At 39.2% G+C, this 17,136-nt stretch overlaps 1 protein-coding gene across 3 annotated transcripts in view; it reads left to right on the plus strand.

Annotated features, from left to right (window-relative positions):
• DCDC2C (doublecortin domain containing 2C) overlaps positions 1 to 17,136 on the plus strand; it is a 108,898-nt gene that overhangs the window by 23,627 nt on the left and 68,135 nt on the right. For 2 of the 3 annotated variants that reach the window (XM_034766448.1, XM_034766447.1), the window contains exons 3-5: positions 2,045 to 2,121; positions 6,976 to 7,107; positions 11,927 to 12,064. In XM_034766448.1, coding sequence (XP_034622339.1) covers positions 2,045 to 2,121; positions 6,976 to 7,107; positions 11,927 to 12,064 — 347 coding nt within the window. The remainder of the gene's footprint in view (positions 1 to 2,044; positions 2,122 to 6,975; positions 7,108 to 11,926; positions 12,065 to 17,136) is intronic. The other variant, XM_034766449.1, reaches the window with a different exon arrangement.

Consider the following 17,136-nt stretch of genomic DNA (forward strand, 5'->3'; position numbering starts at 1 on the left):
TGCCTTTGTCCTTTTGGCCACAGTGTTGCACTGGGCTTTTATGTTCAGCTGATTATCCAGCATGACCTCTAAGTCTTTTTCCGAGTCACTGCTTCCCAGGTTAGAGTTCCCCATCCTGTAAGTATGTCCAGCATTCGTTGTTACTAGATGTATATCTTTACATTTGGCCATATTAAAAGCATTTATTTTTTGCTTGCACCCATCTTACCAAATGATCCGGATTGCTCTGTCTTAGTGACCTGTCCTCTTCATTATTTACCACTCCCCCAATTTTTATGTAATCTGCAAACTTTATCAGTGATGATTTTATGTTTTCTTCCAGGGCATTGATAAAAATGTTAAATAGCATAGGGCCAAGAAGTGATCCTTGTTGGACCTCATTAGAAATGTACCCATTTGAAGGTTCCCTGCTTACAATTAAATTTTGAGACCTATCTATTAGCCAGCAATTCAATGTGTGCCACATTAATTTTGTATTGTTCTAGTTTTTTAATCAAAATGTCATGTGGTACCAAGTGAAATGCCTTAAAGATGTCAAAATATATTACATTAACACTATTACCTTTATCACCCAAACTTATAATGTAATAAAGAAAAAAATTCAAATTACTTTGACAGGGTCTATTTTCTATAAACTCATGTTGGCATTCATTGTATTACCTTTCTTTGATTCTGTATTAATCTTTCCATTATTTTGCCAGAAATTGCTGCAGGCTGATAGACCTATAGTTACCCGGGTCATCTCATTTATCCTTTTAAAATATTGGCACAACAGTTATACCAATGTTGTTAAACTGATATAGTTATGCTGGTGGTATCCCCAGGTGGACACACTTATCCCAGAATAAGAGTGCGGGTTTTTTGGTTTAGCTTAAACCTCTTCCAAAGTGACACAAGCTAAACTGAAAAAAGGCACTTTCATGCTCGAGTGTCCACATAGGGAGTTGTTATGTTGTAATTATATTGGTTTAAATTCACACCTTTTTTCACCTGCCTCTGCAGATGTGGGTCACTTGCCAGAATTATCTGGGTATATCTCACTTAATCATTTCCCTGCCATATTAATAAATATGCTTTGATTGCGTGTGTATGTGTAAGTAAGTATACTGCTATGGTCTGCACATTGAATCAGTTTTTGTCTTTTTTGTCTTTTCACTAACCTCTGGAAGAAAAGAGCCAACTTCTGCAATGGTTTCTAATTCTAACCATCAGAGGGGTGAGGTTCTGGAACAGTCTCCCAATAGGAGTTGGGGGCGGTGGGGGGAGGGCAACTTAACTTGTTTTAAGAGAGAGCTGAACAAATTTATGAGTGTGATTGTATGATGCGGTTGCTTGAGATGGTAGAAGGCAGGGACCAGCAGCCCTGGGCTCACTTCCAGTTTGTGTCTTATGTCTTTATCTCTTATGTCTGTGTGTATGTGTATGTATATGTGTATATATATGTTTAATTTCCTTCCTCTAAAGGATGCATCAGGGATGGCCATGGCTGGAGATGAGTCTCGGGGTGGGGGAGGCATGGCTCTGAGGTGGCACCAAGAATTCTCTCTCTCAGGTGCGTGGCTGGCTGATTCTTGCTCATATACTTAGGGTCTAACTGATCATCATATGTTGGATCTGGACAGAATCTTCCCCCAGGTCAGATTGGCCATGGTCTTGGGATTTTTTTCACCTACCTCTGCAGATGTGGGTCACTTGCCAGAATTATCTGGGTATATCTCACTTAATCATTTCCCTGCCATTGTGGGGGCCTTGATCACGGGTGCACATTGGTTCCTCATGTTCACTGCCTGTGGACGTAATAGTCTAGTCTCCTATAGTCTATAATACTTGGGTCTAATTTTGGCTATTGGGTTTAGTAGTGTTGTAGCCTTTGATATACAGGAGGGTAGTCTAAATGATCCGGTGGTCTCTTCTGGACTTAAACTCTATGGCTCTGTGACTCTCTAACATTTGAACCTGGGTCTGCCACGTATATATCTGAGCAGCACTTTTAAGATTAAAATGTTTTAAACATCCTGCATAATGTGTTTTATTTTTCTTGCAGATTAAACCAGTAGTTCATAGTAAAATACGTGTGCCTTCCAGGTGGCAATTGATCAGTAATAAGCCACGTAATATCAAGTAAGTATGTTGTGAATCAAAACTCTAGATTTGGTTTTAAATATTCTGCACCTATAATATATACAAAACTCCATATGTCTAGTTCAGTGGAAAGAGAAGTGTTTATAATACATTTCAGGTAAAACAAACATAATTTGAAAGAGCAAATTCAGTCTTGATTTACGCTCCTATTAATTTAAGTGTAATTTATATCATGTGTGAGCCAGAGCAAAATTTGGCTCCCTCTGTCATTGTAGAGGGAGGGAGGGGCAAGAGAGAGGGCATTGCATTCATTATAATTATATTGATTGAATTTTTTGGCATAAACTATTTTTTGGAAAAAAATTACATATTCTAGGGAATTACGTGATGTAGCTTTTTTGTGTCTCAGATAATATTGTAAAAGGACACTTTAGATGAAAGTCGTATTTAAAAAAACAATCTGTATTAGAATCACTAAAATAGATTTTTAAAACAGTGAATTGCCATGAATGGAGGGATCAAAAATAAGCAGATTCTCATGGGGGTACAAAAGGAGGGAGTTGCAAAGGGATGGTCACACTTGATATTGGTCTGTGATGAAATATACTGCCCTCCATATGTTGTTGATAAGGAAGCATGTTGTATGGCTGCACTACCTCCAATACAAGTTTGATGCTCTGCAGGCAGTGGAAGCAGTGCAGTTCTGTTGCACAAGAAGTGGGGAAGGAAACACTGGATGTGGAGGAGAAGAGCCAAAAATGCGTTGTGCTTTAACATATGATGCCACTTTAAGTTTCATTTGAGAGAACTATAGTGGTAACGCTCATAGGTTATTTAAAGTGATGAGCATTCCAAGAAGAGCTCTTTTCAAAGTTTATGTATTTTATTTACTTATTTTTTCAACTTTTAAAATGTCCATTGTTCCTACTGGATGCATGTACAAATATTTAAGTTACAAGAAGTCACAAAATCCAAGAGACAATAAGATTATCTGAATCCCAATTAATCATTCAGCCTCTGCCATCACCCCTGCCAACAACTTATCTTTCCTAGTTGAAGCTTTGGAAAAATAAATGAGGTTGCACCAGACCTAAAGTTAACAGATTTGGGCTCTTGCAAATGTAGAATTCATTTTACACCTCCATTTGAGGATCCTACTCTAAGAATGGCCTGCCTTCCATACTCCATGCAATTAAATAAAGAGGTGTTTTTTAGTCCAGGAGTTTTGTATAATCTCAGCTGTTATAGTATCATGTGGGGAAAGAGGTGGTGTCTGATGTAATCATGATCCAATCCATTCAAGACTTTTGAGGTTAAAACCAATAACTTTTAAATTGCATCCAGAAGTAAATAGGAAGCCAGTGCAGTTTTCAGAATCCAAAGGTATTGTGCTTCTGGTGAGAAATGTAACTAACAGGCCAGTGCTGAAATGTTTAATCTTCCATAGCCTTAAAGCAGTTTAAAATAATGTCAGCGTCAAACTCAAAAAGAGTTGAGATTCAAAAATGTAGACTAAAGAGTATTTATGACATCACGTATGATTTGACTAGCTTCTTCAAAGAAAGGAAGAGGGTTTTTATTTATATACATAACTCTCAAATACTGGATGTTTTCCATGAGTAAATTAAAATAACTTAACTTAGAGATAAAAAAGATCCATTAAGTCATCTAGTCTATTCCCATGACAGTCATGGCTTGCTCCCTACAATATGTTTTCTAGTGCTTTGTCTAATCTGGTTTTAAATGTTTGGACCCTCCAAATCATCTGTTAGGGGATTATTCTACAGTTTGATATTTCTCACCGACAGGCACTTTTTCCTTTGTGTAGGTTATTTTGTTCTTAATTTTATTCTATAAAAATTACATCCATTAACATAGTTCAGAAAATAATGGAATTTAAAATGTACCATAGCAACACTTTTTTTGTAAATCGAATTCACTGTTTTAATCCATGATCTCTGTGTTTTATATTAATTTACTGAAAATTCCACTAGATGGCCCCAAATATCTTCCAAACCAAGCCTTCATTATTTTAAAATATTGTTTTAAAGTGGCATCCAGACACAAATATTTGCTCTTGGCTGAAATTTGACATACTGTACTATTCAGCTCAGGAATTATGATTATTATTATTTTGTATACTTTTTACGAGTAGTGTTCATGTTCATGGGAAGCATTGACCATACAACAGTATTAACCGATACAGGGAGTGGTACTATGGTACAGGTAACTTCAGTGTGTATTTACAAAATATAGTGCACAGATGCTCTTGAGGAAAATTAAAAGTCAAAGGGATTGGTGGAAGCCCAAGTGCATAGGGTATTTAAAGCTGAACTGAACAAAGCACTTATAAATTCATAATTGGCAATTAATTTTTACAGTGTTCAGATATGTGCTAGGTGCCCTGAATTACATGTAACTAGTACCTGGTCCCTGTTTCAAGTGACATATAATCTAAGTTCCCATGTGATGTAATAAAACAATGTTGGGATGAGGAAGGAGAAACATAAAGGTAGATTCTCACGGGCATTGCAACAGCTTTTCACCATTTGGGTAGCATAAAGTGGCTGAATTCCAGCCATAGCTGGCTAGTGGAGAACTCTCCTTGCACAGCAAAATTCTCTGCTGACATAAAGCTGGCAGAACTGGCTCCTTTCCCAGACCTCCCCTCTTGCCCCAATGTAGGGGCATGTCTCCAAAATGCTACATTCATTTTGCACAGATGCAAAGTCAATTATGGACCTTACAAGAATGGTGGGAGTTAGAGCAGGCTCTCAGCTACTATATATTGGTGTAGGATCTGGAAGCTGTAACTGGTGAAGACGCTCTGAGCTGATGGGAGAGAGCTCTCTCATTGACTTAATTACTCCACCTTTGCAAGAGGTGATAGCTATGTTCTCCCACCGACATAGCACTATCTACACCGGCACTTAGGTTGGTGTAACTTGTGTCGCTCAGGGGTGTGGATTATTCACACTCCTGAGTGACGTAAGTTATACCGAAGTAAGTGGTAGTGTAGACAAGCCCTGAGTTGAAAAGGAACAAAAGAAGGGAAGAGGAAGAAGGGAAAAGGAAACATGGTTTTAATAGGACTAACATTTATGGAGCTGGTATTACTGTGAGTGAGAGTTGCAGCATATGACCCTGAACATTCAGTTGCTACATAAAGGCCATATACTATTTGTGATCTTTATGCTAACTTCTGTTCTTGGGTAAATCTGCTTTTACGTAGTAAACAGCCCCAAGTGTATATTCCAGTCCAACAACTATACCTACAAATGGAACTTAGCCCTCCCCACAGGAGGAGTTTGACAGCCCTGTTTTAGGGCTTTTGTGTAGGCTGCAGTCACCTGATGCCAAGTCTTGTGTAGAACCTACCACATGGTTATAGCCTGGTTCTGCCTCATGCAGTTTTGGCATTTTGGATGTGCCGTACCATGCTAAGCAGAACCAGGTAGGTAGCACAGTTTGGTGCTTCAGTGTAGGCAGGTCCACAAAAAATGTAGTCAGTTTTGGATTGTTGCACTACTCCTTTTTGTTAATGGGATAAAATCTCATTAGAATGTTAGTGGCATCATGAAGAGTAATAAGGAAATAATAAAACATATTCAGACATTGTTCAAATCACCACCTGTGCATTATAGAGACGAGAGGGTCAGGTTGACTAATAGACCAGTCTTAGTCTTTTTAATTTAGCCGGTTTGAAGCAGAGAGGTGCTCTCTCTCCACTCCCTGGTTTAGCCAAGCTGTGCTCCCCCACAGCTGGTCTTCCTCCTTGGTGAGGAGGTCAAAGCTTTTCCTCCTGTTTCAATCTACTTTGGACTGCAGGATCCCTCACCCTTTCTAGGGAGATAAACCCTATTATCTCCTTGAAATTGCTCCCCATGTAATCAGCACAAGGGTTTGGGGGTGGGATAGCAGAAACTGCTTGTTCTTCTGAGAGAAAAGAACACCTATGCCTCAAAAAAAAATCTGGATGGAGTGTGTGGAGGTAGGGAGAAATATCAATGTACTAATATGTGGCTATTCAGGGGAAACAGGAGGGAGCTCATTTCACACTGTATATGTGTGACCTTGACTGCCCCCTCCTCCATCACCAAAGGAGCACATCCTCTGTCATTCCACAGAGTTTGTCCATTTTGTGTGGTAGGGATGCTGCTTTTCTGCATGTGAAGAAGCACAAATGCTCCTTCCCCTCTATAGCAAAATGTTCTAGGGCCGCTGGAGTTACTGGAAGCTGCACCAAGAGCCTGAACATTCTCTGCAGTCAGCCAGTGCTTACTCTTGGACCTGTCCCCTGCTGCTGATATAAAATACCACCCTCCCAGCAGAGGGTGAGGCTACTTTTGTAGAGGGGCCTATAGGGCTGATGGCCCAAATAGCAAAATTATTTTTAGAGAGACCAATACTGCTCTATTATTTACTGTGACTCCTAAGAAGTGAGGTGAGCCAAAAAGTGATTCCAGCCACTCTTAAAGGTTGAGTAGGAACAGCTTTCTAATATGGGCAGCAGTGAAGAAATCAATTGATTCTATTATCGCTTTTAAAGGATTGTACATTATTTCCTCTGGGATTTGTGAGGACATCTTTGGACAATATGGAGAGAAAGTAATTGAATTTTCAAGGGCTATATTCTTCTTGGCTTCTCCAAGTGGACATATTTCACTGACTCTCCCATCATGTCAGACAGAAACATATTAAAGGATACAATTCTGTCTTTATGGATGAGTTTTCATGTTTTATGAAATGGACTAAGATTTAAAACGTATTATTGAAATCTACATGGCTACACTACTAATGATCCAGATTACATAAAGTTGTCAACTGATATTTTTAGTTTTTTTGTCTGTCTTTCACTACTGAAAAAATATGGCTTCTTTTGTCTTTTGGCAGTGTTTTCACAAATGGAGATATGCTTATACCACCTATAAAATTTATCATACCCAGGTTTACTCTGAAAAACTGGAATTGCGTCCTTGCACTAATAAATGAAAAAATCTTTCCTCGCTCCGGTGGTGTTCATAGGTAAGAGTACAACTGGTAATTTAATACAGCTAACAAAAGTCCTGAGTCTGGCAATTTAGGATTCTTTTTGTATTCATATGCCACACCAGTTATTAATGACAATCTAATATTTTTGATTAGTTATGTATGAAAGAAAACGGAATATCCAGGGCAGGACTTTTTCAGGTTTCTGAGAATTTGTGTTTCCTATTGCATTTAGTTCAGTACCTTTTTATATATCTATATTTAATAAATGTTCATAGCAATTAGTTTGGTTCATCAGGACACCATTGTATGTACCTTTTTGCTTTAAAAACCTGGTGTTCTGTATTTAGTACAGACATTAATGGAGAAGATTACAAGAGTAACATAAAATACATCTTTTCTACTCTTGAAAAGGAACAGTCTTTATGGAAGGGCTGGGGTCAGGAAGATAAAATGGACTAGTGTTAACATAGTTGTGAAGATGAGATTAACCTATGCTTTAAGTGTGAAATACTGGGTCAAATTTATAACTGGTGTAACTTCAGCTGATTTCCTGTTTGGCTAAGGTTGTTGTTGTTTTATTAGTAACTGTTTATTTTTGGTAGTGATTGGAGTGTGCTATGTGGTTTCGAAGCAGAAAAGAAGGCACGAAGGAAGGGAGAAAAGAAGACAAATCATACCCTGAGGAGTTTGCAGTGTATAGACAGACAAATGAATGAGGGCGAAAGGAAGGGGTTCAACATATATGCCCAACTTAGATTTTTTTGGGTTCAAAGCTCTTGGATGCCCTTCAGATTAATGGGAAGTTTATTTTCTTTTCTGCTCACAGATCCTCTCCTTAGAATTTAAATAAAACGTCCACACTATGGGCAGACTTCTGTCCCTTCCTCAACGTAGCAGTTCAGAGACAATCCATACTGTTCAAAGCACCCACTTAGGCCTGGTCCACACTAACCCCCCACTTCGAACTAAGATACGCAACTTCATTACGTGAATAACGTAGCTGAAGTCTAAGTACCTTAGTTCGAACTTACCGCGGGTCCAGACGCGGCAGGCAGGCTCCCCTGTCGACTCCGCGTACTCCTCTCACGGAGCAGGCGTACCGGTGTCGACGGCGAGCACTTCCGGGATCGATTTATCGCGTCTAGACAAGATGCGATAAAGCGAACCCAGAAGATCGATTGCTTACCGCCGGACCCGGAGGTAAGTATAGACGTACCCTTAGGAAACAGTTTTAAACTGTGAAACCATTCTAATAGTTACACCAGAAAATATATTATATCCTCACATATGGTAATTCAAAAATGGCTCAACCATTCTTTCTCAAATTTTCCGGGAAAATGTCCCATTAGGTTAAGCGTGTAAAGTTTTGGCACTGTAAGCAGTTTCATTCAGTGCCTCCTGGTGTCAGAGCATGGTATTGCAGGGTCTTTGCCTCTAGTGCCCTCTGTTGATCTTTTGGCTCTGTTCAGCCTGTTTCTCTTCACACCTACCTCTCTTGCTAAGTCATGTATAGTCTGGACCCCCTTCAGGGATAACAAAAATCCAAACAAAAGTTCACATAAACAAAAAGTTAAGACTCACAGACTTTAAGGCCAGAAGGGACCATCATAATCATAGTCATTGCAGGCCACAGCACCTCACCCACACTCTCCTCTAATAGGCCCATAACTTCTGGTTGAGTTACTGAAGTCCTCAAATCTTGGTTTAAAGACTTCAGGCTACAGAGAATCCATCATTCACTCTAGTTCAAACCAGCACGTGACCCCATGCTGCAGAGGAAGGGGAACCCCAGAACCCTCCCCCCAGGATCTCTGCAAATCTGACCTGGGGGAAAACTCCTTCACAATCCCAAATATAGTGATTAGTTAGACCCTGGAAAAGAATTCTTTGGTAACTCTCCATCTCATTTCTCATCTCTGACTGCTGGAGATATTTGCTAATAGAAGTTGCATATGCCATTGTAGGTAGTCTCATACCATCCCCTCATAAACCTATCAAGGTCAGTCTTAAAACAAGTGAGGCTTTTTGTCCCCAATACTACCCTTAGAAGGCTGTTCCAGAACTTCATTTCTTTGATGGTTAGAAACCTTTGTCTAATGTCAAGCCTAAACTTATTGATGGCCAGTTTATATTCATTTGTTCTTGTGCCAACATTGCCCCTTAACTTAAAAACTCCTCTCCCTTGCTGGTGTTTTTTCCTCTGATGTATTTATAGAAAGCAATCATATTTCCCCTCATCCTTCATTTTGATTAGGCCAAACAAGCCAAGTTCCTTAAGTCTCTTCTTGTAAGGTAGGTAGGTTCTCCATTCCTCTGATGATCGTAGTAGCTCTTCTCTGCACTGGTTCCAGTTTGAATTAATCTTAAACATGGGATCCCAGAATTGCACACAGTTTTCCAGATGAGGCTCACCATTGCTTTGTGTAGTGGTAATAACACTTCCCTATCTTTGCTGGAAATACCTTGTCTGATGCATCCTAGAATTGCATTAGCCTTTTTTTATGGCCACATCATATTGACGGCTCACAGTCATATTGTGTTCAACCAATAGACCCAAGTCTTTTCCCTACTCTGTTGCTTCTAGATGATCTGTTCCAAGCTTTTAGCAAGAATTCTTAGACCTTCCTTGGGCTCCTCTTCAGCCTACTGTCCGGACTCTCTTCCCATCCCTTCTTCCAGACACTACTTCAGGGACTTCCACAGAAGGCCAGGTGTGGTTCCTCCTGCAAATAGTCTTCTCAGCCCTTTCATGAGGCCTAGATGTTTCAGGCTGTTACCTGATCCCAATTAGTTCTTCCCCTTCTGACTAAGATGCTGTTGATTATTGTGGAGGTGGGCTGATGGAACAGGTCTAGCTAGCGCCATGCCTCTTGACCCATAAAGGAACAGGTCAACCTACTACAAGCCTAAAATGGAAATGTTTGTCAAAGATATAAACAACTGAAAAATCTATAACTGGTCTGTTTTCTCCACTACCTTATTTACACTTCTGTTCATATGTCAGGAAGTGTGCATATTCAGATTTAGTCCGTACTCACTACAGTATTTCAGATATTCATAACCACAAATTAAAAACTTTTTTTTCTGTTAGCAAATGCACTATTCACAGAGGACTAATTCCATGCTAACTTTGAGTTTTCTGCACCATAATTTTGAAGTCTGAGGTCCATACACAAAAATATATGCAGGTTTGTGCCTTTTGATTTTGACATCCACCTATCTGCGATTGGAAATCCTGATTTGCACATATTGCAGTAATTGTATGCAAAAATGTAGGTGAACAAATTAATGCACTTTTTTTGCAATGGAACTTGGGCCTCTCCCTTTAAAACTAGAGTGCAAATCTTCAATAATTTCCAGTCCCTCAACTCCCATTGGCTCAGTTCCTTGCAAGAGGTTCCAGCACCTTCGGGGAAGTAACTTGTGGCCCTCAAGGTTCAGCTGTTTTTGTGTTACAGTATGTGCATGAAAAAAATCTTGGTCAGAATGCATGTCATTTTCCCCATCTTATTATAGCTCTAAACTGACTAAATGGATTTTCCCCTGTTTCTATAGGAAAACCCAGCGTTCAGAGACAAAGCATGGATATGTTCAGCCAAAACATGACATTTTTAGAAAATTTGACCAGCTCCTCAGCTGGTGAAATTGGGCATAGCTCCACTTAGCTACACCCATTTACATCAGCCGAGTATCTTGTCCATTGTGTCTTCATTTAATAGAAACCAGTTGCAACCTTAACTATAGCTTTTGCTTTATAATTGTAGCTGTTTCCTTTTCTATTGCATCATCACCATCATGGCTGAGCCCAAAGGGACATGGCCTTCTTGCATATCAAGTGCCACTTGGATTGATCTCTGGCTGCATCCCTAACCTGAACTGACTGAATATTCAGATTATGTCCGTTACTGGCAAACTTGTCATTCCATAGCAGCATTCCTTGATATATGCACTTTGGAATTCAGTGGTCTTCCATTCTAATGATATGTTCATACCAAGAAAGCTGCTGAAACTGAACCAGAACTGATGGAGGTGATTGCTGGGTTTGGCTTCCAATATCCTAATTTCTGATCTTGTTCTGCCGCTTGATATGAAGCAGCTGACAAGAACTGAAAATGTCAACCCAGTGTTTTTCAGCCTTCCTCAATTCCCATGTTTCATTGCAATGCTGATTTGCAACTTCATAGCAAGCTTAATGTCACAGGGACCCCAAGAGGTTGCTGAAGGGTCCAAAACATGTCACCGGATGCTGCTTCTATAAGGCTATGGCTACACTGGCGCTTTACAGCGCTGCAACTTTCTCGCTCAGGGGTGTGAAAAAACACTCCCCTGAGCGCAGCAAGTTACAGCGCTGTAAAGCGCCAGTGTAAACAGTGCCCCAGCACTGGGAGCCGCGCTCCCAGCACTGTAAGCTATCCCCTCGTGGAGGTGGAGTACCTGCAATGCAGGGAGAGCTCTCTCCCAGCACTGGCACGCAACCACACTCACACTTCAAAGCGCTGCCGCGGGAGCGCTCCCATGGCAGCGCTTTGAAGTTTTGAGTGTAGCCACAGCCTAAGTGTCTATATCTTTTGAACATCCTCTAGCACTATGTATGGTGCTCCCAAATACATAAAATATCTCTCTTATTTTATAAATATTTAATTTGCTTTCTAAGACTTAGCAATAAAATGTTGAATTGTCCTCCAGTATTAAAATAGTTACTTAATTTATGTGTATAATTCCTCTGTTCTCTGGAATCACAGCTGTGTGGGGCATTGAAAAAACCCTGAAATTTGCACTGCAAGTCTAAGTATTGCATTATACTCTATTCATTGTTATTTCATAATCTTTATTTCAATTTCTTTTGCTTAAGGCTGTACACATTGGATGGTCATGCTGTACGTAACTCAGATGGCTTAGAAGATAATCATTATTATGTTGCAGTGGGCAAAGAGAAGTTTAAATCTTTGCCATACTGGCGTTCTTCCAGAGTTTCACCAGAAGTTCAGCGGTAAGATCTTTCTTAATGTAATCTTAATTTGGAGGGCTTGATCATGCAAGATGCTGAGGACTTTGACAGTGAACCAGCAAAGAATTTAAGCATGTGCTTAATTTTAAGCATATGAGTTGTCCCATAGGACTTCAGAGTTTGGCTAGTTCAGAATCAGAGTGCTCAGTGGGATTAAAGTCCATCATTATCGTTTCTGACAGTTTTTTGGATTTTCTGGATTCAATGCATTGTCTCATATTTCTTAGTTTGACTGTTGTACCAGTAACATTCATTTCACTGACAACGAGGAGTCCAGTGGCACCTTAAAGACTAACAGATTTATTTGGGCGTAAGCTTTCATGGGTAAAAAGCCCACTTCTTCAGATGCATGGAAGAAGTGGGTTTTTTACCCATGAAAGCTTATGCCCAAATAAATCTGTTAGTCTTTAAGGTGCCACCGGACTCCTCGTTGTTTTTTCTGGATACAGACTAACACGGCTACCCCTCTGATACTTGGATTCATTTCACTAAAGTGTTTCAGTCCTTGTCAGTGTTTCTTTGTTTTGTTTTTAAATATTGAAGGCAAATGGTGACCTGACCTTGTTAACGTTCGTAGTGACTACTGTCATTGCTAGTTTGTAGATTATCTAACATATAATAGTAAAGTCAGGGCATGTGCCGCCTTTGGGAAACTGAGACATGTTTCTGCATAACCAGCCTTATGCAGCTTCACCATTAAAAGATCTGCCATTTCTATACTGGCATATATTGGCATTTATTTCTGCAACAAATGTTTGCCAAAGAGTTATTGAATGTGATACTTTTAAAACACCCTTTCATAGTGCACATTGTTATTGTGATGTATTCTCTGAATTTCTTAAATTCTGTGTATTTTAAATCCCAACCTTAGAACTGCATTCTCTCTCTCTCTCTCTCTCTCTCTCACACACACACACACACACACACACACACACACACACACACACACACACACACAAATATATATTACATTGCATTTTCTTATTACTTAAACACAGTTATCATTCATATCTAAGATGTATTTTCAATTACTGTTCCAGAGTGTTATTGCTGGATCTTTTACTTTTTTAAAATAAAATCTAAAAGTATAATTTTATTGAATTTAATTATTAAATTGGTTTCTTTCTTGGAATTTCTACGAACTGCTTTCTAGACTGTAGGAGATGTCTGTTAAAAGGCACCGACAAAGGCATTGCTGAACAGTGACTAGTTTTCACGTCTTTCAGGAATTGCTGAGTTAAGCAGTTTCTGTAAAGTGTCTCTATGGGATGTGTGTTGTTGACTGCTCTGAACTGATTGCTATATTGAAAATACGGTTGAAGTATCAGGCAATATTTGTGGGTTTTCTAGCGATCTTTGCTAAAGCTATTTTTCTGTCAAGTTTTTTAATGGTCATTATTATCAAGAGAAGAAAAATATCCATCATTTTCTCTCGGATAGTGGAACTGGATGCATGGTTCAGACTGTTAATCTTATTCATATCTGGTATGTTATAGCTTCTGCTTTTTTGTTTTTGTTGTCCTTTCAACTTCATTTTTATTTTTATACTTCACAAAAATACTACAGGCATTATTTTGAAATGACTAATTAATCTGCCGAATGCATGGATTCTCACTTTTTTCTGTAAATTGCCTTTTGTATATAAAGTGCTTCATATCGGTTTGATATTAGAAAATTGATATTTTTAGTGGGCTTGTTCTTACCAAGCTTTCTTTTATTAGTTTTTGAACTAATGTCATGAATGTTAGAACCTAGACCCAGTAGGAGTATAATTGATGTTAAGTTACATGTATCTTTTGGTAGTTTTGTAATTTTGAAATATACAAGGGCGTAATAATTTTTTTTACAGTATAATGTAAAATGAGAGCTCTAAATATTAGCTTCCCCAAAAACCCTAATAGTGAAATTCAGCCCTGGTGGAGATAGACAGCTCAAGGTTCTCCACTTTGCAGAATTCATCTTTGGGAGCACTCACCCATGAGGGTCTCCGTGCTGGTCAGATGTGGTAGATTCTCTTTGTAGCGATAGTCACAGTCTATAAAAATATATTTGGTTGATTGGTCACTGAAATACAAATTAGGTGGTGGACCTCTGCATTTTGAGTCTGTCAACTTAATATCTTTCTTTCAGACCTTAAATTGGATACACAAGAGAAGTTTCAGCTTCCGTTTCAGTCTATTGCTCTTGCTTTTTTGGGAATCGTTTGAGACTCCATTAAGTCAGCAGCCTTCCTCCTATTTCTGGGAAGTTGTTTATCCAGCATTCAGATTTCTTTCAAATGACTGTGTTGTATTAGAATGTTAGAGCTCATAACAGGGTTAATCCTAATAGATTTGGCCTATGTACAGTATGCACACATTTCATTAGTTTATGCCCACATCGTTTTTCTTCTTCCAGGAGAAATTGCTTGATCAAGACTATTCATCTTTTTCCAGCTGTAGTGAAATCAGTTAAGTGGTGGGTTCAGCTAATTAAATACATGGTAGGATTCCACTATATCAACATTTCTCTAAGGTGATGGGCAGTTCCAATACTACAAATCATTTGCTTGGTATCATTTGCTTGGTACTTTATTGCCAGTGCTCTGATACGGGTGATAAACACAATAAACAACTTTGATCATCTCATCATTCATAAGCGGTTATAGTTGAAATGTAAATGATAGATGATCAGGCATCTGCTGTTCTGGAAATTCTGGTGGCAATCTCTGAATCCTCCCACCTGTTTATATAAATATTGTGCTTGAGTTATTGTAGTCTCAATCTGTGAATCCAGCTCATCTTTACTTGAACTGTAAGAAGTCTTTATAGAAAATGGTCAGTGTTTTGAATTTCACCTGAAATTGAATTGGCAAACAGCACAGAATATGGAGCACAGAGATACTGTGGCTATCAGAATGGGGGCCGGAATATACTCTTCTAGCAAAGGCTGCTTAATGATTTTGAAGAGTAGACCCACACAGACATTACAGTGGCCTAACCTTGATGTGACAATTGCAGTGATAATTGTAGCAAGGATTGCATCTGTGATGAAAGGATGCAATCTTTTGTTGAAGAAGAAATAATCAATTTCTGGTAACCCACTGTTATCAGGAGCAGAAATTACACCAGTAAAATCCTGACATTGCAAACCACTTCGAAAATTTGTAGACAGAGGCCCTCATTTTCAGGTATTGCAGCAACCTCTGCCAACTCCACTTCTCTCTGCCAAAACCTCCTTATCTCATCTGAACTGACTCTAGTTTCACCAAGGTTCTTATCTCAGCCAAATACTGAGAACACAGGGAAACAGTCATGTTCAGGGCTGATATAACTCAGCTGTAAGCATCCTTTACATCAGCATATTCATAACACTGTAAACCATAATGCCTTGCAGTCTCCCCCAGTTGCTTTAAATATACATTGAGTAAAAGGGGTCACAACAAGATTTTCAAACTGTGTGAGACTTCACAAGTGATAACACTCATGGAGGATCTGCCCAACTCAGACTACTGGGCTTTCCCAAAAGGAATGTGTAATCACTTTAATAGCTCTGTCCACTCATTCCTAAATGTGAGTTCTCTTGAAGCCAAGAAATTCCTTATCTATAAAGCCTCTTCTCTTATACTTGCTTAGATGGGTGGTATCTGGTAGATTGCTTCTTGTTTCTTTATGTGTATTGGATTTCATTGACAAGTCTGGGTTGAAGACTAATCCATCAAAACTCACCTAGAATTGCTTGCAATTGATCTTGTAACTATTGAAGTTCTCCCTGTGAATCATAGGTCAAGGCACTTTCTAAAAGGCCTTGGACATATTTATCTACCAGTTTGGCTTCTGTGCATGATTTGGATCTAATTTAGACTTGAATGAGTTAGAAGATCCTCCCTCTGAGCCTATTAATGATTGTCATTTGCATTTCATATTCTTTATTTGAGGCAATTACATTGACTAGATGGGGAAGTGAGCTTCAAGCCCTCATAGGCCTTTTTGTTTTTTTCTGAAGACAAGGTAGGTAGTAAGGGCCCATACAAAGCCTGTTGATGGCAATGGGAGTCTTATTTTTATATGAACCCCTCTTCTAGTGTTCATTCCCAAATCTAATCTCTCCAGTGTGTAGCTGTTTATCATCCGAAGAAGTGGGCTCTAGTCCACGAAAGCTTATGCTCTAATAAATTTGTTAGTCTCTAAGGTGCCACAAGTACTCCTGTTCTTTTTGCGGATACAGACTAACACGGCTGCTACTCTGAAACCTATCATAAGATTGGTGTCAAATGAGCTCTTTGCTGCTACGCTGATGATTTGAGGGACTTTTACCAATCCCCTCGTCTCCTTTTGACTTATATTGGGTTAAAGCTGAGGGAAACTCATTTTCAAGCAACACTTGTCAGAGTGGATAGTTGAATGGACTTCCATTTGCCTTGATTTAGCTCAGATGCCTGTTCTTAAAGGTCAGTGAACTTATTTTACTGGAATGCTTCTTGTGCAGTCTGTATTATCAGATACCTATAGCTGAGTTCCATGTGGTGGAGTTCTTACTACACACTTATTCAGTATAGTGACTTGATATATTTCCTGAATAGATACTTTTTTTAGAAGACTTATTCTTTGTTTAATAAAGAACAGTTTCTTCTGATAGCTTTGACCCTTCCTGGGGGTACCCAGAACTGTGAGGCATCTCACTACGACCTGTGTATGCCATGGGTCAGCTCCTCAGCTCCACTGGCCACGGACAACACAAGCACACCCCTATAGATCTATTCAGGCCCCAATGTCTCTTTGCAGGTTAGCAATAGGCACACTCCAACCTCTAAGCATCTCCCTGGAATATCCAGTCCCTGATCCATTGGACATTAACAGTGGTCACAGATTTGCTGCTCCCAAAGAACCAATACACCCCAGCTTATCAGTTCCACCTTAGATCACTGCTCTGCTTAACAGACAGCACTTATATTTGTTTTAATTATAACCATATCTAAGTTTATTTAACAAAGGATAGAGATTCTGGTATTAGCAAATAGAAGTATTGGAAACAAATGTTTACATATAAAATACAATCATAACATACATTCCAGA

This window comes from Trachemys scripta, chromosome 3 (assembly GCF_013100865.1).
Source record: "Trachemys scripta elegans isolate TJP31775 chromosome 3, CAS_Tse_1.0, whole genome shotgun sequence".
Lineage (NCBI taxonomy): Eukaryota > Metazoa > Chordata > Testudines > Emydidae > Trachemys > Trachemys scripta.